The 24,404-nt window shown below is 41.7% G+C and overlaps 4 protein-coding genes and 1 non-coding gene across 6 annotated transcripts in view; 2 read left to right on the forward strand and 3 right to left on the reverse strand.

The window, feature by feature from the left end:
• The window catches only part of LOC148901886 (zinc finger protein RFP-like), a 123,158-nt gene extending 104,545 nt beyond the window's left edge, over positions 1 to 18,613 (forward strand). Inside the window, exons 1-8 of one of the 2 annotated variants that reach the window (XM_088989979.1) lie at positions 14,137 to 14,247; positions 15,149 to 15,737; positions 16,932 to 17,027; positions 17,106 to 17,339; positions 17,406 to 17,553; positions 17,636 to 17,662; positions 17,737 to 17,912; positions 17,996 to 18,613. In XM_088989979.1, coding sequence (XP_088846105.1) covers positions 15,393 to 15,737; positions 16,932 to 17,027; positions 17,106 to 17,339; positions 17,406 to 17,553; positions 17,636 to 17,662; positions 17,737 to 17,912; positions 17,996 to 18,412 — 1,443 coding nt within the window. In that variant the 5' untranslated portion in view covers positions 14,137 to 14,247; positions 15,149 to 15,392 and the 3' untranslated portion in view covers positions 18,413 to 18,613. Of the gene's footprint in view, positions 1 to 14,136; positions 14,248 to 15,148; positions 15,738 to 16,931; positions 17,028 to 17,105; positions 17,340 to 17,405; positions 17,554 to 17,635; positions 17,663 to 17,736; positions 17,913 to 17,995 lie in introns of those variants that run through there. The other variant, XM_088989980.1, reaches the window with a different exon arrangement.
• On the reverse strand, positions 235 to 9,111 carry khnyn (KH and NYN domain containing). Its single transcript, XM_088989972.1, has 9 exons — positions 8,807 to 9,111; positions 6,913 to 7,159; positions 6,707 to 6,841; positions 4,958 to 6,105; positions 4,742 to 4,872; positions 4,531 to 4,627; positions 4,312 to 4,419; positions 2,265 to 2,366; positions 235 to 2,193 (listed from the first exon to the last, which is right to left on the reverse strand). Exons 2-9 carry the CDS (start codon positions 7,108 to 7,110, stop codon positions 1,866 to 1,868), a joined length of 2,247 nt encoding a protein of 748 aa, XP_088846098.1. The 5' UTR covers positions 7,111 to 7,159; positions 8,807 to 9,111; the 3' UTR covers positions 235 to 1,865.
• On the reverse strand, positions 10,514 to 12,196 carry LOC148901896 (cerebellin-1). Its single transcript, XM_089017773.1, is given in 4 exon segments — positions 10,514 to 11,606; positions 11,700 to 11,819; positions 11,880 to 12,133; positions 12,136 to 12,196. Coding segments are annotated over 4 exon segments (591 nt in total). The 5' UTR covers positions 12,155 to 12,196; the 3' UTR covers positions 10,514 to 11,408.
• A 323-nt stretch (positions 18,614 to 18,936) lies between the features above and the next one.
• Positions 18,937 to 19,008, reverse strand: trnae-cuc (transfer RNA glutamic acid (anticodon CUC)). Its single transcript has one exon. It is a non-coding gene; the product is annotated as a tRNA-Glu (tRNA).
• A 233-nt stretch (positions 19,009 to 19,241) lies between these two features.
• On the forward strand, positions 19,242 to 24,360 carry vbp1 (von Hippel-Lindau binding protein 1). Its single transcript, XM_088990007.1, has 6 exons — positions 19,242 to 19,398; positions 20,338 to 20,462; positions 20,552 to 20,618; positions 23,325 to 23,423; positions 23,510 to 23,648; positions 23,761 to 24,360. The coding sequence occupies exons 1-6, from the start codon at positions 19,321 to 19,323 to the stop codon at positions 23,835 to 23,837; spliced, it is 585 nt and encodes a 194-aa protein (XP_088846133.1). The 5' UTR covers positions 19,242 to 19,320; the 3' UTR covers positions 23,838 to 24,360.
• Positions 24,361 to 24,404: the final 44 nt, after the last annotated feature.

Below are 24,404 nucleotides of genomic sequence, written 5' to 3' on the forward strand. Positions count from 1 at the left end.
AAACGACTTTTGGACGTTCGTTGAAGGTGACAAACACACTAATGCAAAATGCATACACTCCCTAAGAGCATGGTTGCAACACTGATATCAGACTAAAAAAATCAATACAAAAACATACATGTTACATTTCAGAAATTATAAATCGAGAGATTTTCATACTTGGGACTCTGTGGTGCGTGTTAAAATAACGTGCGTGTTACAAAAGTGAAAATCAGAAGTAAATAAAGCACAAAAATGCTTTCATAGTTTATTTATACATTCAATTAATATAAAAAATATATTGTGTATTATGTCAATAGTTGCTTTATAAAGTGAGTATTGTGAGAATTGTGGTCAAAATCGGGAGTCTCCCGACCAAATCGTGAGACTTGACTTGTATGCAATGGAGCTGCAATAACAGAACTGGTAGTTCAGTTGGTTTATTTTGGGGAAAATACTGTAGGAATGAGGCCCGGTAGTTGAGTGGTTAGCACACCGACTTCACAGTGCAAAGGTCGTGAGTTCAAGACCTGGTCCGGCCAGTTGGAATGTTTCCCCGGCCTGCGTTGGTTTTCCAAAAACATGCATGACAGGCTTATTGAACACTCCAAATTGTCCCTAGGTGTGAGTGTGAGCGCCGAATGTTGTTTGTCTCTGCGTGCCCTGCAATTGGCTGGCAACCTATTCAGGGTGTCCCCTGCCTACTGCCTATACACAGCTAGGATAGGCTCCAGAGCCACCCACCCCGCTGCAGGCCTTGTGATGATTTATTTAGCGCAGAAAATGGATGAATGAGTGGATGGATGGACTTTATGAGACACGAAAAAAACAGATCTATGTCATTTATTATTCCCCTCTAACACAGCTGTTCTTAACTTTGTTGGAGATAACATACCCAAATATTTTATGTGCACATTCACCGAACCCTTAGTGAAAAATACAAATCGGATACAAATGCGAGACTAAAGTTGCTGAGCTTGGCATGACAAAGCATGCTGATACTGAGTTCAATCACGTTGCGTGACACATATAAATCCATGCTGTACATATTCATCCGACCTGTTTTTTAACCTGACATATATTTAGCATTTACAGCATTAACATTCTAAGATAAAAAGTCCCATGATGTACTATCACAAGTCACTTTTGACTATTGAGGCGTGTCTGGCTGCTGCTCACCCGCAGAAAAACATGTGACTGTAGTGTCCATGAGAGTTTTGAACGGCGCCTATAAATAAAATGTATTGAGCTAAATACATTTCCTAGAGCACTGATTGGACAAGCAATGTCATGTGATCATCTGGAGCCAGTGATGCCCAAGCGGGTCTGTCCTATCTAATTGACATGTTGAGTCGGGTGTGTCTTCACTCCATGGCAGAGGCTTGTTGAACCCCCGGACCATTTCCTAACCTCTTGGGTTATAAATCTCATTATGCTCTAGTGCTTTTATTAAAGTGTAAGAGTTACCAAATGGGTCAACAGTGTCAAAACAAAAAAGGGCGCTTAATTGCACGTCAGTAAAGTGCAACCTTTACACCTGGTGGAAGTGATGCTGATCAGGAAACGAGTCAAGTCAAATATATCTTTACAAACTGTAATCACCAAAAAAATGGACTTTAAAAAATGCTCAGAGTTACAGTATAAACAGTTCCCTTGATCTTAAATCTCAGGAGGGCAGGGAAAAACTCCTCTGGGGAAAAATTACATCCCTTTACAAGGAGCCGCAGATGAGACAATGACAAGGATAAAATGTCTGTCGAGTGGGAAATATTTCAAATAATATGGTGCAGTACAAACTTGTAATGATGTAAGAATCATTTAATAAGACTAAACAATGTAAGGCTAATTCAATCCAGTTGTGGGAATTTTATAAAAGTGTTCACGTTCTATTGCTCCAAAAGAAGGGCCGAGAGCACATTGAGGTCATTCTCTGTAGGGTTGTTCTGGAGAACCAGCATCACCATGTTGTCCTGACCAGGAAACACCTGACAAAGACGCTCTTTCAGGCTTGCCGTGGACTCCACCGTTCTGCAGACCAACGTCATCTCAGAACCTTGCTTGTCTCTGGGATTGCGGTGCTGGAGTCTTTCTTCCCTGCTCACTTCACTTGCTCTTTTGAGAGCGCCACTTGGTGTTGGATCAAGGGGCTTGTGTGCTGGAATTTGCGAGCGCATTGGATTGAAGAAAGCGGAATGTGTGGCTCCAACAGATGACCTGGGAGGGAAGTGATGGTGAGAATAAAAAAGTGTGTAATTTATTTCTGAACTATGTGATTTCGGTGCCACCTGCAATCCGAACGGAGAAAGTCATCCAAATGAGGCCCTGCTCTTCCCAGCGGGTCATCTGGAACCATGAAATGATCACCAACAAACGTGTACAGAAGCAGTCTGGGGGGGCGGGACATTGCAGTTAGTGGCGATTTTTGCATCTTTTGTTCATCAACATAAAAGTTCTGGACATTTTTAAAAACAAGTGCAGTTGTACCTTGGTTTGCGACCATAATCCGGTCCAGAAACCTGTTTAAAAACTGTTTTGTTTGAAAACCGAAACAGCACTTCCCATTATAATCAATGTAATGTTTTTAATCCGTTCCATGTCCGCATAAACTGTACATTCGTACGTAATATTACAGCAGGTTATTTGTAAAATACTATAAAAACAAAGTATAATATGCTTTATTTTCACTAATTTTAACATCAACATTAACATTGGAACATTAAAAAAAAAACATCTCTATCTCGCTCTGGCTGTCATGGGGCGGGTCGGCACCTATCTCAGTTGTCTTTGGGCAGTAGGCAGGGTATATCCTGGACTAGTTGCTCGCCAATTACAGGGCACACTAACTTTTCAAACCATCCCTCTGCTTGCTTTAAAGGACAACCGACGTCTCCGGACAAGTTGTGTCCATAATTTGTAAAATGGCTTCAAATGACTTCTACTGGGCGTATTTTAATAAGATTCCACCGCATATAGCTATATTTTATGTTTTAAGACTCGCGCTGAACATTCAGGAAGTCTTGTGTTTGAGTTGGTGACGAGTCCTCACGTGACGTCAGAAAAGGACCGCCGTTCACCGTATAAAAGACGCATTGTAGCGGTCCTTCCATCACGTCAATGCATTTTGCTGTACTGTTTTTTTTTAAACCTTATTTTACATCCAAAAGCCGCTAGCAGAGGGAGTCCAAGCTCCATTGAAGAATTTATCAGCCTGTGGAAACGGGCTGATTCATTCCTCACAGCTCGGTGGCCATGTTATTGCCTCTTTTTGGGTGAGACATTCCCCCCCGCCCGTTTGCCTCAAAATGACACGGAATAAATTCTTTAATTGATTGCAAACATGTATGCTTTCCTCTTCAGAACTATTTGAATCATATTCATAACTGGATGAGTAACAAGAAAGCATATTCTCCGAATCTGAAGCCATTGTTTTTATTCTCCAGCAATGCAAGACGTCTTGGCGTGACGTCACGAACTGGGGGCGGGACTTTCTGAAAATGCCCAATTCGCAGCTCAATTTTTTGCTCAGAAAAAAAAATCTTGGCTCAGACTGTCTCCTGCCAACCGCCTGTCATTGATGAAAATAAGCAAACATTTCTCCACTTCTTCTCATATTTGTGGCCTTTGTTTGTTGAACACACGTAATCATTTAGCCACATCACTGACGTTCTATACAGTGATACCTCAGATTACGAACTTAATTGGTTCCCAGAAAGTGTGTGTAAGGCGAAAAATGTATCTTCCAAACATGAATTTCCCATAGGAAACCATTAAAATGAGACTCCGTTCGGAGGTCCCAATAAAACACAATTTTCTACTAAATAAACCTTATAATGACACAAAATACACCTTATTTTATGTATATTAATTGTGCTATTGTTTTGTAAATAAAGAAATGAACTGTACTGTAAAATAAAGTCGTTTTATTGAACTTTGTGATGGTGGAGTGGGAGGAGGTGCAGCAAGTTCTTTGTCATATATGATTCTGGTATAATTCTTTTAGAAAGTGTTTTCAGAATCAGAATAAGAAAGCCTTTCATAGCCCAACAATGAATGGGTAAATTTACTGCTTGGAATTGCATACATAGGGTTGAGAGCATGAGTATATTTTCGAAATCCTTCGTCATCCACAATTGAAAATGGCTGAAAATCACTTGCTATCATTTTACCCAGTTCCTCATCAATTGTGTTCTGTTTAGCTGGGTTCATAGCTTTTTAAGCATACAGACACACACACAAACACACACACACACGAATACAAAACTACAGTGGAGGGGGTCTTAGATCTTTTTGTGGTATTTCCAGCATTGCAACCAAATGTCGTTTTTGTTTTACCTCTTTTTGATGATGTCCCTCCACGCGGCCGACTCACTCAAAAGGTCCTTCATATTGTTATTGGTCACGATCACGCCATCGGTCTTCTGTGCAAGTTGCAGCATTAGTCTGCAATAATTATCTGATATTATTGGAAAGTGGTCAACCGTGCAGGTATTTATTTATTTTTATGGTCCAATGAGACCAGAAATCTCCAAAGACGATATCGATAAGCCGTACCTGTCGTCATACGAGCTGATCCTCGTACCCAGTACCTCCCTGGAAGGTGTGAAGGAGAGCAGGCCCAGTTTCTGCAACTCACTGAGATAGTGCTGCTCTGTCGCAGTGACAAAAAAAAGAACAATTGATGTCATGTTTAGGCAAGGTTAGAATGGAAAAGCAATTCGGGTCACACAGACATGAGTTCATCGAAGGGAATGGGTGTAGCAACCTTGGATATGGGGGTCACTCTTTTGCCGCCACTGGGGTAGCAAAGCACTGATGTGCCGATGACCTCGCTCCCAAAAATGCTGAACGGCCAAAGCAATGCCTCGGCATGAGAAAAACTGTCCCAGCCCGTGACTACGTCAAGGGTAGAAGATGGGAGAGGAAGGAAATTTGTAATGAGAGTAAAAGAGAAATAAATCTTGAATGTCGCCCCTCCTACCGCATGGCCACGTTGCTCCCATCAATGACGACGGTCCTCAGCTTGGGGTTTCCCGGTCGGTTTGTTAGCTGGAGTTTAAAGGGTGTCTGGAGACCCTCAAGGAAACGCTGCTCGCTGGTCACATCCACAATGGAGCATTCACTGGAGCAGCTTTGAGGCTTTAGATGTGAGTGAGTGAAAGATGAGCTATCCATCGGCCCGGTTGGCCCTTTGGCAGGAACTTCATTCAAATCCAGATTGGAAGCAGATTCTGGTTCCAATCTCCCCTCAATATCCTTTCTCATTCCTGCTTTCGGGCTCTCCTCCTTTCGGTCTTCCATTTCACTGCCGGTCTCCTTCTGTAGCTCCAGGAGCAGCAGGTGGCTTGCCCCATGCGGCAACATGCTGCAAGCTTTGTCTACTTTGTGCTTGGTGTAGCCGCAACTCACGGCAGCTCGCTTCATAACTCCCAACACAAAGTCTTCCTCTTCTTTGGATTGTGCGCTGGCCACATCAGTGACCTCGCACGACACATCTCCTTCTCCCGCGAATGTCTTGTCATCCATTCTATGAAGTGGATTCCTCTTGTTCTCGTGTTCCCTGCCACTGTAGTCCTGCTCTTGCTGAACTAGATCCAGTATCTGGGAGGCTTCTTTAGGTCCCGTTCGCCCAAGAACTCGTTTAACCACGTCCTCCGTGTACCCCATGGCGGTGAAGAATTTCAACAAAAGCCAGAATTCCTTGTTTGCCGGCGACAACGTCTCCAACTCAACATCATCCTGTTCCGGCTGATCCTTTCTTCTCGCCTCATGCTGAGCCTCCATTTGTCCTTCTTCGGCAGCACCGGGCACACCCAAAGTCATCCCAGCCAGGCTACGCTCATGTAATTCTACTTGCTCCATTTTAGGTTCAAGTCCTGAGTCTTTCACCAAGTCCAGCAGGGCTTCCTTCACAGATCGTGGCAATACAAGGAGATCCAGGATGTGGTGATCCTCCCATTTCTCCACGAGAGCTTTGAATGCCTGGGGTGAATTAGACAATTCACCTTTGGCGTCCGAGGGGCCGGACTGGCCCCCCTTATATCGCTCCAACAGGTCCGTGATGAGGGAATAGGCTCGCACCACCGGCTCAGCGAGACCAGATATGAGCAGCAAGCCCGGAGAGGTCACCTGGTTTGAGGTGGAACAACAAAAACATCAGTGAAGTCCTTTAGTAGTGTGAATATACCATATTTTCCGGTGTATAAGGCGCACCCGAGTATAAGGCAGACCCCCAATGAATGGGGTATTTTCAAACTTTTACCATATGTAAGGCGCACCGGACTATAAGTCGCACCTTCAATGAAGGAAGAAAGTTTTCTAAATATAATATATACATATATAAACGTTTTGTAAACGTTTGTTTTCCATACAAGGCACATCACATTATAAGATGGTACAGTAGAGGCTGGTGTAATGCACTACTTGTTCTACCAGGGGGGTGGGGGAGGGGGGTGGAGTTGGTGGCTGCTGAGAGGAGTTGTGATACCTGTTGAGGCTCAATATTACTTCACATATAAGACACACTTGTGTATTAGGCACAAGGGCCTCTTTTGAAGAAAAACAAGGCTTTTGGATGCGCCTTATATACCGGAAATTGCAAAATAAAAAAACAGCATAAACCCGTGCTTGATGTTTCGGTGAATTAGCAGTTCAAAATTAATCTGATTTCAAAATTTGATGAGCATTAATGACTCGGTGCAACTGAGGTCAGCATGTAAGCAAGACTAACCAGAATCTGTGCTGAAGTGCTCTTGATCATGCAGTCCATGAAGAACCCATTAGCAGTGCAAAAAATGCTGTTGAGTACGGCAGGATAGGACATCTCCTGTTGCTCCTCCTGGCTCACAAGGCCCTTCACAAAAATCTGAAAAACAGCCATTGTTGCTGATTAACTGCACCACAATCCACATGAGCAGTGTAATGGGTGCGCCGAACCTTTGCTGCTTTCACGTCACGTTCAGACCCTTGCAGGCGTAGCCACATCTGCCCATTGGTGCTGGGCGGTATGTTCTTCATGTCGATGTTGAAGGACACTCGGAATATTCTCTCTATAGTTTCCTGCTGGGAGTTCAGAGTCCCGCGCAGCGCCTCGGGGCATACAAACTCATCCCCCAGGTTGTCTTGTACGTCCATCTTTCGTTTTTACAAGAATGGTGTAAGAATGCTGGGGGACATCCCTTTCCTGCAGAGAGTGTACATGTCATTAACCCTCATATTATGTTGAAAACAAATCACTCTGATTATGTTGTGGGTCATTTTTACCCATGTGTAAAAATCCACACAAAACAGTCAAATAGTAGGTGACATTAGCAACAACTGTTTCTACGATGTTATAAACAAAACAAAAAGAGAGACAGCTTATTTTCTATCATTTGGGTTATTTTAGAACTGTTTTGAGGAAAGGATAAAGAAAGGCTATCTTTAGTCAACTCAATGGAAACGACCCGTAAGGCTAACTTTCAGAAGGTCAACCGTCGCATGTGAACGCAAATTACAGTTGATCAAAAACCTGCCAGAGTTACAAAGATTCATGGAGAAAAAGCAATTCCAAATGTACGCACAGCACTGAAGATAAAAATGTAAAGTGGCAAAATTCACATTGTTTTGGTTTAATAAAACAAATGCTGACAAATGTGGATGAACACATTTACCTCAATCCACCTATCTCCTATTTGTGGATGTGCTGCAGTCTATCCCTGCGGACTCTGGGTGGTTTCGGGCCGTATCTGAATCTGCAAATTGGTTACCAGCCAATTGCGGAAATTGGTTTAAGTAATATATAAATGATCTCTTCCTGGTGAGCCAATATTTATGTTAGACTAGCATAAACAAATACGTTTTAAGTTTGCCTTCAATGGAAGACATTTTACTTTAATTCATTCACTGCCATTCCCGAAAATTTTCAGGGATTGAAAAGCATGACATGGAGCGCCATTCCCGAATTTGTTCAGGTTTTGTTTTTTCTTGACGATAAAGCGCTGGTCAGACCTCTGGCAATGCTTTTCCCTCCCACGAGGGTGCAGCATTTGCCTTTTGTACAGCTGCTCCCATTTCAAGCTCATATAACTCCAGACACATATAAATTAGGAATTAACTCTTTTTTTCTGATGAAAGAAGTGAGTCTAAGGTTTCTTACGCTGCATTGAATGTTTATGTAGTCCTAAAACTCAATTTTCTGTGGCTCCTGCAATTTGAGTGAAAATGACAAAAACCATGGCACTGGAATGGACACGTTTGCGCATAGTCTGGCAGTGAATGAATTAAAATAGCAACTGATATTTTCCAGGCAATGTCTGAATCTACAAATTCCTATTTCATGATTATACACAAGTGACACTGTTGAGATCTTCAGCGCTTTCGCGATGCATTTGGGAGAATAAAGAGTCGAGATGGTCCTCTTGTTTAGATCATACAAGTAGGATATTTATTTGCCGGAGCACATAGAGCAGCCGTGCGCTCATCGTCGTAGATCAGCTCAATATCACTGCATTACAAAAAATGAGGATACAATCTAACTTAGTATGGTATTTATCAACTTTTATCACATTAGTCTTACTTGACTGCCAATTTTGACGAGAAGCCCGTGTGCGAAAAAAAAATGAATGTGGTTCCTCCTGAAATTACACATTTTTCACAAATATTCAATCCCTCTTGCTTGAAAACGTTTAACTAGGCAGTTGGATGATGTAACAACATAAGAAAACCAGTTCTTGGCACTTTTAGGGAACGTTGAAAATAGCGCGTCAGCGGAAAAACGACTTAGCATGAAAAAAAACATCGAACGAGTTCGATGTTCGTAATGTGAATAAAAGCTGTTTAGTTTTCCTACCCTGGTTTCCGAATGGCTTCGACGCGCGAGAGTCGTGATATCACGTCACAACTCCAAACAAAACAACCCAACACCACCCAACAGAGTATTGCATACGGAGCACTAAACCAAGAAACACTAACGCAGCGATGAAAGTGAAAGTAGCGTGAGAGAAACAAAACAACAAAAAAAGCAGCTGCCAATGACGCAGCAACAACAAGCTTATAAACACTTCAAAAATTAAACATTTATACCCTAATAGTACTCAAACGTCACATTTGCCATAAACAGAAATAACTCTTGAGCAGTTTCAGTTTTTCAACATAGGCGTTGAGGGGGAATTCCGGTGACGTCACACAGTTTTTTTTAATCGCATTTTCATTATTCTTTTAATTAAGACACACACGCCTATCAATTGATCATTTTACAGGTCTGAATGTGAACATTGTGTGTCACTATAAAATGGATCGTGAAGCATTATCAAATGATTTTCCAGAGCTGATCGCAGATTCATAAAGTGATGGTTTAAAAGTAGAATTAAGACCCGCCTAACTGTCCGCAAATTTGACCAAATGGTCCTACATTCTGAAAAGTCAAGATAAAATGAGATAAGAAAACCTTTATTTGTTTCACAATGGAGATAATTATTAATTTAATTTATAGCAACAGCATTTGGAGGGATGCATGTAAAAGAATATATAAGTCTTGAACCATACACAGTACAGAATGCAAATTAAAATGTAAAATATGGGCCTGTCTAACAGGACATATTTTTACAATTTTACTTCCACATATAGCACTTTTTATCCAGCGGTTGGTGCCTTAAAGTCCTCTCAAAATCCAGTTGAGTTGAGTTGTAACATCACCTAATATGCGTGCCAAGGGTGTAATTGAGAAAGGGAAGCCAAGTGGAAAAAGATATATGGGCTATCTTAAATCCCACCAAATGAGCCAAATATATTTAATCTAAAAAAGGTATATCCCTTCGTCTTGACATGTAAAGGAACTGCTGGTCAAAGAAGACGCTCGTTGATGTTGCTCCTTATGCCTGTACAATGGCCTTAGAATCTAAACAGCCAAAAGTCCAAATACTTTTTCATGATGGTACATAGTCTAAATCTATCCCATAATTATACTACCCACTGCGCTAATTTGCATGTTGTTGGCTCTCTGCAACACAGAGAAAGCAGAAGCACAAAGTTACTTAACATGCAGGAGCTGTTGTTAGTTTTTCTTTCACGTGTTGCAACATGGTGGCAGTGGAGAGCTGCAAGTTTTGGAAGAAAAAGAGCACCACCATACGACCGGTGAGTAAATTAAGACCTTAGCTACATGATAATAATGTAGCTTACAATGTAGCATTCCCTATTTATCCTCGGGAGAATTGTGAGGAGGAAACTGATACTTTACTAGAGCTTTACGAGTTGTTTAAAAAAGGCTTGTTGTGCTTCACGTTTGAATGACAATCAGGTCAGTTCCACAAGGAGCGAGGCTCTTTGTCGAAGAAGTTGTTTCAATATCTCGTGTATTTGGTACACATGTTTTGATAGCGTTTATCTGAAGGGAGGTGGTGGGTGAGCAGGGTCTCAGAGGTCAAGTATTATTTTCCATTCAAAAGCAAGATTATCAAGTTTTTGCTTTCATTTTGACGTCGGCTCTCTTCATGCTCGAGCACTGAAAAAATGGGAAAAAAAGAAAGAAACATATTTCAAATATATCCCTAGCATGGCGTAGCCATGTATTTTTATTTGTGTATATATTAGCGTTAGCCTTCATTTGGGCAATAAAATGTCACATTGCTATGCAGCCTAACCACATGCTGGCACAGGTCTCCGCTGATACCAACAGTTTATGGTGGTCCAGCATGAACCCAGCAGGCTTCTGGCATTGAAGCATTTGCTTTGCCGCTGATCCTCCATCTGCCACCGGATGCTCTGTGAAGATTCACCATGTGGACAAATATATAAATAAATAATAACAAATAAAATAAAAACTCACGTGGTTGCATGCTTCCATGTTTGTACTTTGACGTGGGTAAATTAACGACAGTTACGCTTGATTTAAAAAAATGTTTTCAAGACAGTCTATATCTTTGCTCAGGACACATTTGTTACAAACCGCACACAACTACTGTATCTGGCCGGGTGGGTTTGCCGGTGACACGTGTAAATACTGTAAATCACAAGGCAGGCAAGATACTTTTTACCAGTTAAAATTTATCTGCCTAATTCAGCAGTATGCAGGACAACAAACACATTTGCTATGTGATGCAGTATATTGAAAATGAGAGATGTCAACACATTTATAATGTACAACAGCTAGCTAATTTGCTCTAGCAAGCTAGCTCAACTGAAATTTTCACTAGTAGATTAAGCTACATGACATAATCAAGACAGATCGATCAGAAAGCGGACAAAATCAAACAAAACAGAGAAAAAAAACACAAACAAACAGTCTCATGCATTCGAGAAAATAACAAGCCTCATGGTGCTAGCAAGCGAAGACATTAACGCTACAATCAAGGGCCAGCCATAAAAGTGTTGAAGAAAATGAAAAGTCTGGATGATATTGAGGCATGTGAAACAACAAGTCTTTCCTTGGTGGTCTTCACCTCGCCAGAGTCCTACAAGGGGAAGACCAGAAATCCAGAAAAGGTGGAATACTTCCATCCTCCCATCAGGTTGCCCCTCTCGAGTTTAAGATACGCCTTGTCCCCCCTTTCCATCATCACCAGGCCAGCATTAGTGGCAGCTTCCCTGGTCACATCCTGGTCACCCGCGAAGGCTGAGATCACTGGCCACCCGTTGACAACCAAACTCACCTTGACGAAACAGGGTGTGGGGAGCGGTAGAAAAAAGTTATTGAGGGTCCGGGGATGGCAGGGGATGGGTAAAAAGAAAAAAAAAGAACACACCTGTATTGTCTGCCTGTTGTAAACTTTGACCACATGGAAGCTGAAACTGTAGACTCCCTTTCTTGGAGCTACAAAGAGACTCCTGGCGGGGTCAAAATGGCTACCGACATTCACCAAAATCTGCCAATAAGCAAGAGACCTTCATTGCTTTTTCCTCTACCACAACAAAATCCAACCCACCTGGTCAAAGTAGATAGTCATCGTGTGGTTGCTCATCTCCGAGGGCTCGTGGTTGGTATTGCGGATGGCGGAGAACGCCACCCTGCCCGTTCCCGACCTCACCGACATACCCAGGGCGTTTCCCGAAGGATCGGCGGAGGGCGTGGAGTCGCACACCACCAGACATTTGCCCTCCAACACGATTGACTCCGTGTCATTTTGGCAACGGACCCCCGGTGGCGCCCAGCAGGTGACCAGAAGCAATCCGGCAAAGAAGGAGGCTGAAACCGTATCATTCTAAGGATTTGTAACTTCACGCGATCTTCACAGGTGCTGATGGTTCTCTGCTAAGGGGTCATGATGAGGATCTTCAAGGAAAAGCTCTTCCAACGTCTGGGAGGAGCTCTCCAAGCAGCAGACGGGAAGCCCTTTTTGGGGAACACAAGTGGTGAGCGATCCTGTCTTGGGTGGCGAAAGGCTCACACTCCTGCAAAATTTATAGTGAAAATATTTTGTAGCTGAGTGGGTCGAATCCTTTTGGGGACAACGTGCAGGTCAGAAACAGGAAAAACATCCAAATGTAACTTATGAAAAGACTTTCACACCCACTGTTGGCAATAGGCAATAAACTGAATTAAATACTATAATGAAAATGTCATGTCAAAGTGCCATTTTTGAATTGTCAAAGTGCCATTTTTGAATTGGGGGGGGAAAAAAACAGTAGAAACAATTGTAAAATCAAAAACTGATAGACATCCCATGCAGAAAAACTCACCTTTGTATATACACACACAGGCAACTTGTCCACTCCTGCTTTATCTCTGCTATTTCTTCCCGCTCATTCCCGGCCAAATTTACTCTCTTCCGCCGTCTCTCCAGTCTATGTCGGCCCCCACCATTCCCCTCACTCCCACCTGCTTCCCTTCCTGCCTTCTCAAACTCGATTGGTTCAAATGACAAAGTCGCATTCCAAGAAAAAAGATCCATTCTGGCTCAGGCTGTGTATGATATCATCAAAACAAAGATATACTATTTTAGTCCATGGTGCAATATTGGATTTGGATTGGATTGGATTTGCCTTTATTAGTCTCACAGTGGAGAAATTTACATTTCAATACAATACAATACAATACAATATGGCATCTTTTGTTCGGCAGCCACAACCGTTTATCTATCACATATACAATCTTTGGTTCATTTTTGCTTTTCTAAAATATGGTTTCTTTGTCCGAGTTATTTCATCTGCCTTTTGAGATCGTTTTCTCATAAAAGGTGACCGGAACTGTTTGTTTTTGTCTCAAGGTGCATCGTAATCGATCATATTAAAACGGAGCCTTAAACCAAAGGTGCTATTAATAATAATTCCACATTGTCTTCAGAGAACTCACAGTTAAAAGAGAAATGGCAGCATATCATATTTTCGGAAACATGCACGCTGTCTCTGCCATCACGATCCCTTTAAGGGATGCCAGACTTGACTCTGAGTGCACCTGATCCAATCTCAGTCCATCCACATCCCAATCCCAAAGTCTCACGAGGCCTGTCCCATTTTAGACACCGATCTATCTAGAGTACATAAGACATATTAAAAACAGATAATTACATATTTATTTATTTATCCATTGTCCAGCGTGTGTTATCCTCATTCAAGTCACGAGGGGTGCTGGATTTATTTATTTATCTATTTATTTGTTCATTTATTTATTTGGTTATTTATTCATCTCTTTTTTGTGACTGCTTTATTTCCTGTATTGAATACTTGTCCATGTTAAGCGCTTTGTTGCAGCTTCAGGTGTTGTTAAAGCGCTATAAATCAATCTGTATTCCATCCATCCATCCATCTATCTATCTATCTATCTATCTATCTATCTATCTATCTATCTATCTATCTATCTATCTATCTATCTATCTATCTATCTATCTATCTATCTATCTATCTATCTATCTATCTATCTATCTATCTATCTAGCTATCTAACTATCTAGCTATCTATCTAGCTAGCTATCTCACTCTCTCTCTCTTTCTTTCTTTCTTTCTTTCTTTCTTTCTTTCTTTCTTTCTTTCTTTCTTTCTTTCTTTCTTTCTTTCTTTCTTTCTTTCTTTCTTTCTTTCTTTCTTTCTTTCTTTCTTTCTTTCTTTCTTTCTTTATATGCAGGAGGTCTGCAAAAGCATGTAAAATATCCAGTTTCTTAAAAAGTTTCTTGATCATAAAGTAGTACCCATGTGACAAGAAGAAAACAAGCTCGTTGTTATCCGGAGTAACAACATTCCTCTGCGTCTTAATGCTCAGGTGAGTCACGGGTCGAAATACAGTACATGAATCGTTGGACTCTGAGCGGGCGTGATTCTTCCAGATGTCGCACCACCGACGATAGACGTGTTCGGCACAGTAAGTGTAAACGGACACTTATTGTATTTTGGTTACTCAACGCTGTTTGGTTTTGTTTCTCCTGCTGCTCAAATGTGATATTGCTGTCACTCTGTTTTTTATGAGTCTCAAGACATAAACATGAGGAAACATTGGCGGGTGTTGTGTGAAAACAAACAAATCCCCAAAACTGAAGCAGGTTTAAGATTTGTAATCAAACTAGAGTAAAACGACATCACGGCACACATAAAACAGAAATATAGTGACTGGTCCAAACGACATTAGAACAAGCCGAAGTTTGACTCATTCCTTGGACAGTTTTCTAAATCAGTTGTGTTTCCCGTTTCCATACCTGTCAATTTATACGTTTTCCCCGTATTTTATAGGTTTTTCCTGTATTGTATTCGTTTTTTTGTCCTTTTAAATAATGTACGGCGTACTACAACTTTTATATGGGATGTTTTTATTGTGAACTGATCTTCCATTTTAGCTGAAATCCAGTTGATCTCAACTGCTGCTAGCCAACGACAATGTTGCTGCCGATTGCTACTATTGTCACGGCAAACCAGCTAAATTAATCCTCAATCGTATATTTATTTTTTTATTGCTGCGTTCGGTCGGATTGATAAAAGCATAACGTGCACATGCGCGGTAAGCTGTTTGCATTTCCGCTTGTGTTAGCGTTTTATTATCATTACAAACAATGTACGGCGTGCTACAACTTTTATACGTGAATTTGAATCATTTATAAGGGCAGCTATTAGCCACGGTTGACAGGTATGCATTTGAATCACAAGAGCCAAGCAGGCGTGTCAATTGTTTTAAGGGAAAAGAGAAAAGAGCATGCATAGCTGTGTAAGGTGGAGTCTAGACAAATGACTTCTGAATACAAATGACAGGACTTGTCTCGGTTGTGTGACAGAAATGGCATCTCCGTGCACCAGTCTGGGTCAAAAGCAGTTGGAGTGTCCCTTGTGCGAGCAGGTTCTGAACGACCCCGTGACTACACCCTGCGGACACAACTTTGCCAATCTTGCCTCCAGCACCGTTGGGGTGATGGCAATGGCGATGCTTGCAGTTGTCCGGCATGCAACAAGGCTTTCACAAAGCGGCCAGAAATAAGTGTCAACACCGCCTTCAAGAAGCTGGCGGACACCTTCAAGAGGATGTCGTTAGGGCCATCCTCTTCGCCGCCTCCCCAAGACGGCGAGGTGCCATGCGACGTGTGCGCTGCCGCTTCCGTACAGGTACGCGCCCTCCAGTCTTGCCTGGTGTGCCTCACCTCGTATTGCCACACCCACCTGGAGGCCCACCGCAACGTGGCCACCTTGATGATGCATCGGTTGATTGCACCGGCCGCCAATCTACGGGAGCGTCTATGCGGGCAGCATAATCAGCTTCTGGAGATGTTCTGTCGGGATGAGCAGCAGTGCGTTTGCCGCTTTTGCACCGAGAGCCAGCACAAAGGCCACAAGGTCGTTCACATTGATGAGGAGAGCAAGGAGAGGAAGGTAAGGACATTTTTTGATGCCATGGATATACAGTATGAATGCAACATATATCAAAATTTTCAGGGTTGGTGTAATTGATTTTGTGGAGCTCATCGTTCACTTTCTGTTCCCAGTGCACAAAGCATATGAGATTGGATTGGATTTACCTTTATTAGTCTCGCAGTGGAGAAATTTACATTTCACAGCAGCAGTTATGAAAGGAATGAAAGAAGTAGAAAAACAAAATACACGAGCTGCTGTAAAGCCTGGACAGATTGCTGTAGGGAAAAAAATCTGAATACAAAAACAATTCGGATGTAGATAAATCATTTCTTCATGTCAGTCATAAATCCCTTTATTATTTATTTATTTATTTATTTATTTATTTATTTATTTATTTTTCTCGTTCATTCATTCATTTAATTATATTCACCCGATTATCTTTTTATTTATTTGTTCATTTATTTATTTATATTCATCCATTTATTTATTTATTATTTTTTATTTATGTATTTGTTCGTCTGTTCATGTATTCATTTCTATTCGCGTTTTTATGTAGTCGTTTATTTTTATTTTTTATTTATTTATTTATTTATTATTTTTTATTTATGTATTTGTTCGTCTGTTCATGTATTCATTTATATTCACTTTTTAATTAATGTATTTATTTATTTGTGTATGCATGTATTTATTTATGTATTCATGTATTTATATTCACCCGTTATTTATTTATATATTTATGTGTGTGTGTTTATTTTTTTTCCACCCACCTACCTATTTATTTATTGTTTTGTTAATGCATTCATTTCTTTATTTACACCCCCCGTTTATTCATTTATTTATTTATTTATGTATTTATTTATTTATTTATGTGTTCGTCTGTTCATGTATTTATTTATATTAACTTTTTTATTTATTCATTTATTTTCATTGTTTATTTATGTATTTATTTATTTATTCATTCATTCATTCATTCATGTATTTATATTCACCCAATTATCTATTTATTTATTTATTTATTTATTTATTTATTTATTTATTTATTTGTTCATTGATTGATTGATTGATTGATTGATTGATTGATTGATTGATTGATTGATTGATTGATTGATTGATTGATTGATTGATTGATTGATTGATTGATTGATTGATAACAAAATATTTACATAGACAATCATATGTGTAGTTGATGCAAGACAGCTAAAACCATTTCAGGTCCAAATAGAGACGACGCTGGCCGACTTTAAGCACAAGATCCAGGAGAGACAGAACAAAGTAGAGGAAATCCAAAATGCTCTCAAACTCAGCAAGGTACATCTGAATCTCCGATATAAATTTCCCTGACTTGGCTGTCAATGAGGCGGGGGTCACCTTGTCGGCCTTAACCAGATAAATGCGGCAAATGAGAAGACAAAGAACAAGCAACTGTTTGACCGCCTGGGCGCCTTGGCCGAGGAAACGCGAGCGGCGGTCGACGGCGAGGTTGAGCAGAGTCAGAAGGCATCCGAGCAGAGGGCCAACGGGCTGGTGGGCGAGCTCCGGCGGGAGATTGCTGAGCTCCAGTCGAGGAACGCTGACTTGGAAAAGTTGATGAACACGGACGACCATCTGAACCTCCTCCAGGTGAATTTGAGATTATCGTCGGTCATATTCAACATGTCCTGTGACCTCTTTGTTTATGTTGGACAGATATTTCCCTCGCTAACGTCAGCTTCCCCGACGAGAGAATGGTCAGAGATTAGCGTCCACACGAAGCAATGTGTGGGGACGTCTAGAAGAGCGCTGTCAAAAATGGCTGCCGCCCTCAGGGGTGAGCTGGATGGTCTGACAACGGACGGTGAGTTACACCCTTCAAAATATTTCAACATTTTAAAATCTGAGATCATCATCGTGGTGGCCATCTTCTTCACCCTCCTCAGAGTTGAAGAGAATGCAGCGTTACGCAGGTATAACGCCTTCATCGCTCTTCTCTCTCTTGGGCCGTGATTGGTCAGATAAACCGAGCTTCTGGTTCCAACAGTGGACGTGGAGCTGGACCCGGACACCGCCCATCCCAATATTTGTCTCTCGGACAACGGCAAGCGAGTGGGGCGTGCCGAGATGTTGCGAGTTGTGCCCGACATCCCTCAACGCTTCGACCCGGTGATCTGTGTTTTGGCCAAGAGGGGCTTCTTGTCCGGGAGATTCTATTTCCAGGTCACTATATTTCTGCTAAGCCACATTAACATCTGTGCAGCCGTGCTTTTGAATGTCTTTGTGAAATCTTTTTCTCCCATCAGGTGGAGGTGGGGACTAAGACTTTTTGGGACGTGGGCGTGGTCAAAGAGTCAGTCAATAGGAAAGGCCTGATCACCTCCAAACCTGAGAATGGCTTCTGGACGATGCGTTTGAGAGGCGGAGACGAATACCGTGCCCTGGACTCACCTTCGGTCCTTTTGACATTTGACAAGAAGCCGCAGACAGTCGGCGTGTTCACCGATTACGAGGAGGGGATAGTGTCATTTTATGATGTGGATGCCAGGTCTCACATTTACACATTCAGTGGGTGTCTATTCCCCGAGAGAGTTTTCCCATTTTTTAGTCCCGGTGTTTGTGATGAGGGAAGGAATGCTGCGCCGCTGATTATCACCACTGCAAACCAGCTAACACTGGCCCCTTCACCACAAATTGACGTGGCACTTGCTGGCAATGCCTGAGCTTTGTCACAACAGTAAAAAAAATGTCAGTCTTTGAGTATCTCTCTCTCTCTTTTCAAACCAATTCTCTTTCTAAATTGATATACTTGAATAACAGGCGGGCAAAAAAACTCCACACTCCCTTTGCTCTTGTAAACCAATAGCAAAATTGAACCACGCGAAAATAATTACACAGCACATTTATTCAGTTCTCATTCAATAAAAATGATTGTGACATCTCACAATTGAAAAACAATTGTGAGATGTCTACTGTTGCATAACTTCATCGAACAATTGCACTGAATAAAAGTCATTCACTTTAAATTGTTTTTACTGTAATACATACCATCAATGTTGAATCATTTAACAATTTTGAGGAAGAAAAAAAACGGCAATTAAAAGTTGTCTTCTTGGTGAAAGTGTGTGGCATCGAACAAGCAAAAAGAGGCCATTTTCGGAGACGGTGCCATTTTGTTCTGCTGGGCTCGAATCACATTAACGTTCCTGCGGACATGCAACTTGAAACCAAACAGCCAAAAGAATAGTTCCCTGACCGGGAATCGAACCCGGGCCGCGGCGGTGAGAGCGCCGAATCCTAACCACTAGACCACCAGGGACTTGCGCAGTGACGAGCGATATATTTTTAAAGTAGACTACAGAGTCAATATATTATTTAAACAATTTTTTTTAAGTAGAACACCAGTCTCGATTTCAATTACCGTTTATCACGTGTATCTAAATATTAGACGTGATAGTGTAATTATTTTGGGGTGGTAAACAGTTTAAAAACGTGAGTGCAGTTGCGGCTAGTGGCCAACTAGAGGGAGCCACTCCTCGCCCGGCCTCTTATAACATATCGAAGCAAAGAAAAGAGGGTGGAAAGAAAGGAACAAGGAAGGGGAAAAGAAAGAGCCTTACCCCACCCCACAATGGCGGCCACCATAGACAGCAATGCCGTGCAGGCATCTAAGAAAAAGCATCTCGGTATCCCTGAAGCGGTGTTCGTGGTACGTGAACGCTTGCCCGTCTCGCGTGTGTCATGTGCGGAGCCTCACATTGGCTGTGAAGGGTCGTCTCTGTCGGTGCTTGGAGGAAGCGTTTTGAGAGCGTCATGCTAACACAGAGCTAACATGCTAACATGCAACTCCTAAGTATGTGCGGGTTCGAAACTGGAGTTATCGCTCCGTTGTGCGACTGGGTGCTCGCTCCCGTCGTCGTTCTCAATAAATTCACAAAAACTGAAAGCTAAGTGTAAAATTAACATCTGGGGGATAAGCATCTTTACACCACAAAGTACCAATTGCAAATCATTCGTACACTCATTGTAATCCCCCAATGAAAAATTTAGGGATATATTTGAGTTGCATACCACACGCGAGAAGTGGATGCTATGCTTGAGCTGGGAGGGTAGCTAGGTTGCCTTGCTCAAGGGCACCACATATAATTGTGGACCGACAATTATAGTTGAAAAGAAAATTAGAAAAACTGAGCGGGCATTTTTAAGGGAGTCTGGTTTAAAAAAAAATATCCTCCCAAAATTACCGTTACTCAACTATATGTACAGAGCACTTTAAAACATCCATCGCTGCATACAAAGTGTTGTACACGGAGGGACTATCATGTATAAAACAACAAAAAGTTAATTGAAGAGTGTAGTTTGCATGCAATGGCCTGCTGTTAATTAGTATTCGCAAAGTGTAGTATTACAGTGTAATTATGTGAATGATTTGGGCCGGTCTATTTTTTTCGCGCTGTGTTGTTTGTTTTTTCGCGATTAAATGACATGAACAAGCTGACATTTTCAATGTAAAAATGGATTCAGGCAAAATATTACTAATTGCTTTGTACGTGTTGAACATGAACTACTAAAAAAAGATCTAACTTAAAAATAAGAAAGCACAAGAAGCTTCTCAGTATTTTGCCTTCTCCCATGTTGAATTTGACAGGAGGATGTCGACTCGTTCATGAAGCTGCCCGGCAATGAGAAGGCGGACTGTGCTCTGAGGAAACTGGATGAGCAGTACCAAAAGTACAAATACATGGAAGTCAACCTGTCGCAGAAGAAACTCAGGTCGGTGGGTGGAACTGGGAGGATGGCCTTGGCCTGTCAGCCTTCCCTTCCCGCTTCCTGATGTAATTCCATCTTCTGCTGGCTTTCAGGTTGAGAAGCCAGATCCCGCAGATCAGACAGACGCTAGAAATTCTGCGACACATGCAAAAAAAGAAGGTGCGTTTGATTTTTTATTTATTTGTTTTGGTCGTGTTGGTCTTGTAACTAACTTTAATCATACCTGCCAAATACTTCGGTTTTGCCGTAATGAGTAGTTTTCAGTATCCCATTCCGGGTTATGGTTTGTTAATGAAAATTACAGTTTCCAATAAAAACAGTAAGTCAAAAAGCGTCAAAATAGTAAAGACTGAACGTTCATTCAAAACACGATCGCTAAGTAAAGTAAGTATGTAAATTTCTCCACTGTGAGACTAATAAAGGCATATCCAATCCAATCCAATCCAAGTATCGTATCTAAATTTAGAACACGCCAATGGCACAGTGTCAGCCATTGGCTTCCTTAAGATGAATTGGGCATGCGCATGCTACGGGTTATTCTTGGAATTGAGAGTCAAGCGTTAGCATAATTTTTATCATTGTCTTGTAATGGCATCTGCCGGAGAAAAAGTGAACTCTAAAAGAAAACTACAGTCGTTTTCGTGAGGAATACTCCCAAGCATTTCCAGGAGTTATACTTCCGTCATGAAAAGGTAAAAATGATGTGAGTTTGTAATTTCAGTTTCTTGATAGCTATTTTTGTTAACCCATATGAATGTAGGTTCGATGTGCATATTTGAAGTTACTAACAATGTTTTACAATTCATTGTACTTTTCAAATAAGATTGGTTCTTAAATGTTTGATTGATTGTAAAATACAGTGATACCTCAGCTTACGAACTTAATTGTTCCCAGAAGGTGTGTGTAAGGTGAAAAGTACGTCTTCCAAACATTTATTTCCCATAAGAAACCATTAAAATGAGAATAATCCGTTCCCAGGTCCCCACAAAACATACTTTTCTACTAAATAAGCCTTAAAACTACGCAAAATATAGCTTATTTTATCTATAATAAATGTTATATTGTATTGTAATTAAAGAAATAAACGGTACTGTATAATAAAGTCGTTTTAGTTACCTTTGTGATGGTCGTTGATGTAGTTGCCTCTTGATGATATCCGAGTGAAGTTGCCGTGCTTTCTCGTCGATAATACCCTCACTCGCACTGTCCCCTGCTAGCTGCTTTTCGGTAATCCAAATTATCAGAAGTTTTTCAACCTCTTCTATTGCCTGAGACAGTTGCCTAGAAAACACGGAAATACCCTTAGCCACACACGGCACCCTTAATACCTTCCTTTTTCTCAAAGGACAACCAACGTCTCCGGACAAGTTGTGTCCATAATTTGTAAAATCGCTTGAAATGACTTCTGCTGAGCGTATTTTACAAAGATTCCACCGCATATAGCTATATTTTACGTTTTAAGACTCGCACTGAATATCCAGGAAGTCTTGTTTTTGAGTTGGCGACGAGTCTGTACGTGACGTCACTGAAGGAACGCCCCTAACCGAAAAAAAGGACACATTGTAGCAGTCCTTCCATCACGTCAATGCATTTTGCTGTAATTTGGTCTATACGTCTGTGTAAGCTCTCAGTCGTACAGGAGTGGTCCATCGATGAGAAGGTTTCTTCAGCCGTCATCTGTACAAATTTGAAGGTTTCGGACGTTTCGCCTCATATCCAAGAGGCTTCGTCAGCGAACTAAAGTCTAACTGGTCGTATCGGCCCTATTTATATATCCCTAATGTCCAGCCATGGCGGCGCCGGACACAGCTATGATAGGTCCCTACTCTCAGGTTGGGGGGAGCAGAGGACCACTCCCTGACTAACGACTGGCCCATTTAAATCTCCAGAGGGAGAAAGCAAGGCAAGACGTCTTGGGGTGACATCACGAACAAGGGGGCGGGACCTTCTGAAACTGGCCACTTCCGGGTTAATTTTTTTTTGCAGATTTTGGACACCCAGTCATTTTTATTGGTGTTTTGCATTTGACTAAAAATATCATTTGGGTATTTTAGATGCTATAAAACGTTTTTCTGGTGTCAGTTAAGAAACAAAACAGTGATGTCGGTTGTCCTTTAAGGATTGTAGCAATGGTCAACTTAGCGTAATGGTACTGGAACGCTAAGTCACACAAACGCACACCTCGTTCGTGTTTTTCGATGATGACTCCACTAGGCTGTGGTGGGATGTTTTTCGGTCTCATAATAGCAAAAGTACTCCGCTCGATAACAAACCACGTCTTTACTCAAAGAAAGGGGGTGACGAAAACTAGTCCGCCAGCCACCGTGGCACTGTTCGACCGTGTGGTTTGGTGTTCATCCGCCGAAAACTAGTCCGCCAGCCACCCTGGCGCTGTGTGGTTGGGTTCGTCCCCCGAAAACTAGTTCGTCAACCAAGACTATATGATTGTGAATTTAATGTTCGCAAGGCAAAAAGTTTGTGACCTAAAGCGTTCGTAAGCTGAGGTATCACTCTACTTCTGTTTTGTTTTCTTAAAATACTAGCAAACATAATATTTTTGGTATTTTTTCACAAGTGACTTTTGATCAACATTTGTGTGGTGTTTTTAGCCTCATTTTAAGTAGCTGTAATGTAAAAAAAATCCTTTGGCTGACCCCCTATGTATAAAGAGTAACAAGTCATATAATAAGCACAGGCCTATTGCACCTTTTTTTGGCTTTTGCATGACATTTTAAATGAATGAATGAATGAATGAATGAATGGATGCCCGTCCGGGTTGTGTGGCCCTTGGACCCCGGCATATTACTAGGCTACTCTGGTTTCAAAAGTTGGCCGGTATGTTTACTTTGTTACCTTCATCACCAGGACACCACAGAGCCCATGGAGACCCGCTTCATGTTAGCTGACAATGTTTACTGTAAGGCTTTGGTACCACCCACCGACAAAGTGTGCTTATGGCTCGGAGTAAGTCAACTAAGTTACGTGCGTGTGGGGTCACACGGGCGATCCTCTCCCCTCAGCTAATCGTACGCTCGGATACCACCACATAGGCAAACGTCATGTTGGAATACGACATCGATGACGCTCAGGCTCTGCTGGAGAAGAACCTGTGCACCGCCACGCGCAATTTAGAGACCCTAGAGGAGGACTTAGATTTCTTGCGAGACCAGTTCACCACCACTGAAGTCAGTATCCTTCCACGTGTCGGCCATGATTATGTATCTGTGTTTTTGTCTCCCATGTGCTCGTTGCCGGTCGTGTATTGCACTTTTTGGCCCTTGACCTCACCCGCTCACCTCAGACATGGCCCGAGTCTACAACTGGGATGTGAAAAGAAGAAGCCGAGAGCACCTTCTCAAATCAGCAGACAAGTCTTAAGATTAGATGAATGACCCGCACCCCACCGCCAATGATGTTTCTCTCCAATCAATACGTGAGACGGATCGAGGGCCAGCCAAGTCTATTTTCAGGTCCCAAAATGAACAAACGAGAACTTTTTTTCATTTGATTACTGGAGAGAAACGCAGATGCCGAATCATGCATGTGGTGACACTCGTTGTGCGCTTCTGCTCCTTCCGCACTTATTTTCGTGCTTTTTTTTTCTTTCTTTGGACTATTTATTTGTCTAGGTCATTAGAACGCAAAGAACAGCAGTGGGCCATCAAGACAGAACTGAAGTTTGTCACTTGGAATATTTTAGCTCATGATATATTTTTATCCAAAGTTTAAAAAAAATTGGGCTGGGTGGGGCAACTGGATACTCATTGCGGAACGTATTCACCACATTTCTCGTATACTGATACGAGATGAGCAGAAGTGCGTGGAAGAGAGACGTTGTGTCCCTAGATTGGGAAGTCAGTAGAAAACTATCGGCAGGTCAAATAAAAGATTTTGAGCATGACTGTGCTGCTGCTAGTGCTGCTTGTGTTTAAAATGAAAAACTTG

This window comes from Hippocampus bargibanti, linkage group LG02, assembly GCF_051943395.1.
Source record: "Hippocampus bargibanti isolate YZ-2025 linkage group LG02, ASM5194339v1, whole genome shotgun sequence".
Classification (NCBI taxonomy): Eukaryota; Metazoa; Chordata; class Actinopteri; order Syngnathiformes; family Syngnathidae; genus Hippocampus; species Hippocampus bargibanti.

What these genes read in the sequence shown, in the direction of transcription:
- khnyn (XM_088989972.1), bottom strand. Translation starts at nt 7,110, where the DNA reads ATGGACGTACAAGACAACCTGGGGGATGAGTTTGTATGCCCCGAGGCG. An exon ending in GCACTTCAGCACAGATTCTG is followed by an intron (nt 6,106 to 6,706) that starts GTTAGTCTTGCT and finishes ACCTCAAACCAG; the next exon opens with GTGACCTCTCCGGGCTTGCT. An exon ending in ATCAGCTCGTATGACGACAG is followed by an intron (nt 4,420 to 4,530) that starts GTACGGCTTATC and finishes TAATTATTGCAG; the next exon opens with ACTAATGCTGCAACTTGCAC.
- vbp1 (XM_088990007.1), top strand. Translation starts at nt 19,321, where the DNA reads ATGGCGGCCACCATAGACAGCAATGCCGTGCAGGCATCTAAGAAAAAG. An exon ending in TCCCTGAAGCGGTGTTCGTG is followed by an intron (nt 19,399 to 20,337) that starts GTACGTGAACGC and finishes TGAATTTGACAG; the next exon opens with GAGGATGTCGACTCGTTCAT. An exon ending in CTGTCGCAGAAGAAACTCAG is followed by an intron (nt 20,463 to 20,551) that starts GTCGGTGGGTGG and finishes GCTGGCTTTCAG; the next exon opens with GTTGAGAAGCCAGATCCCGC.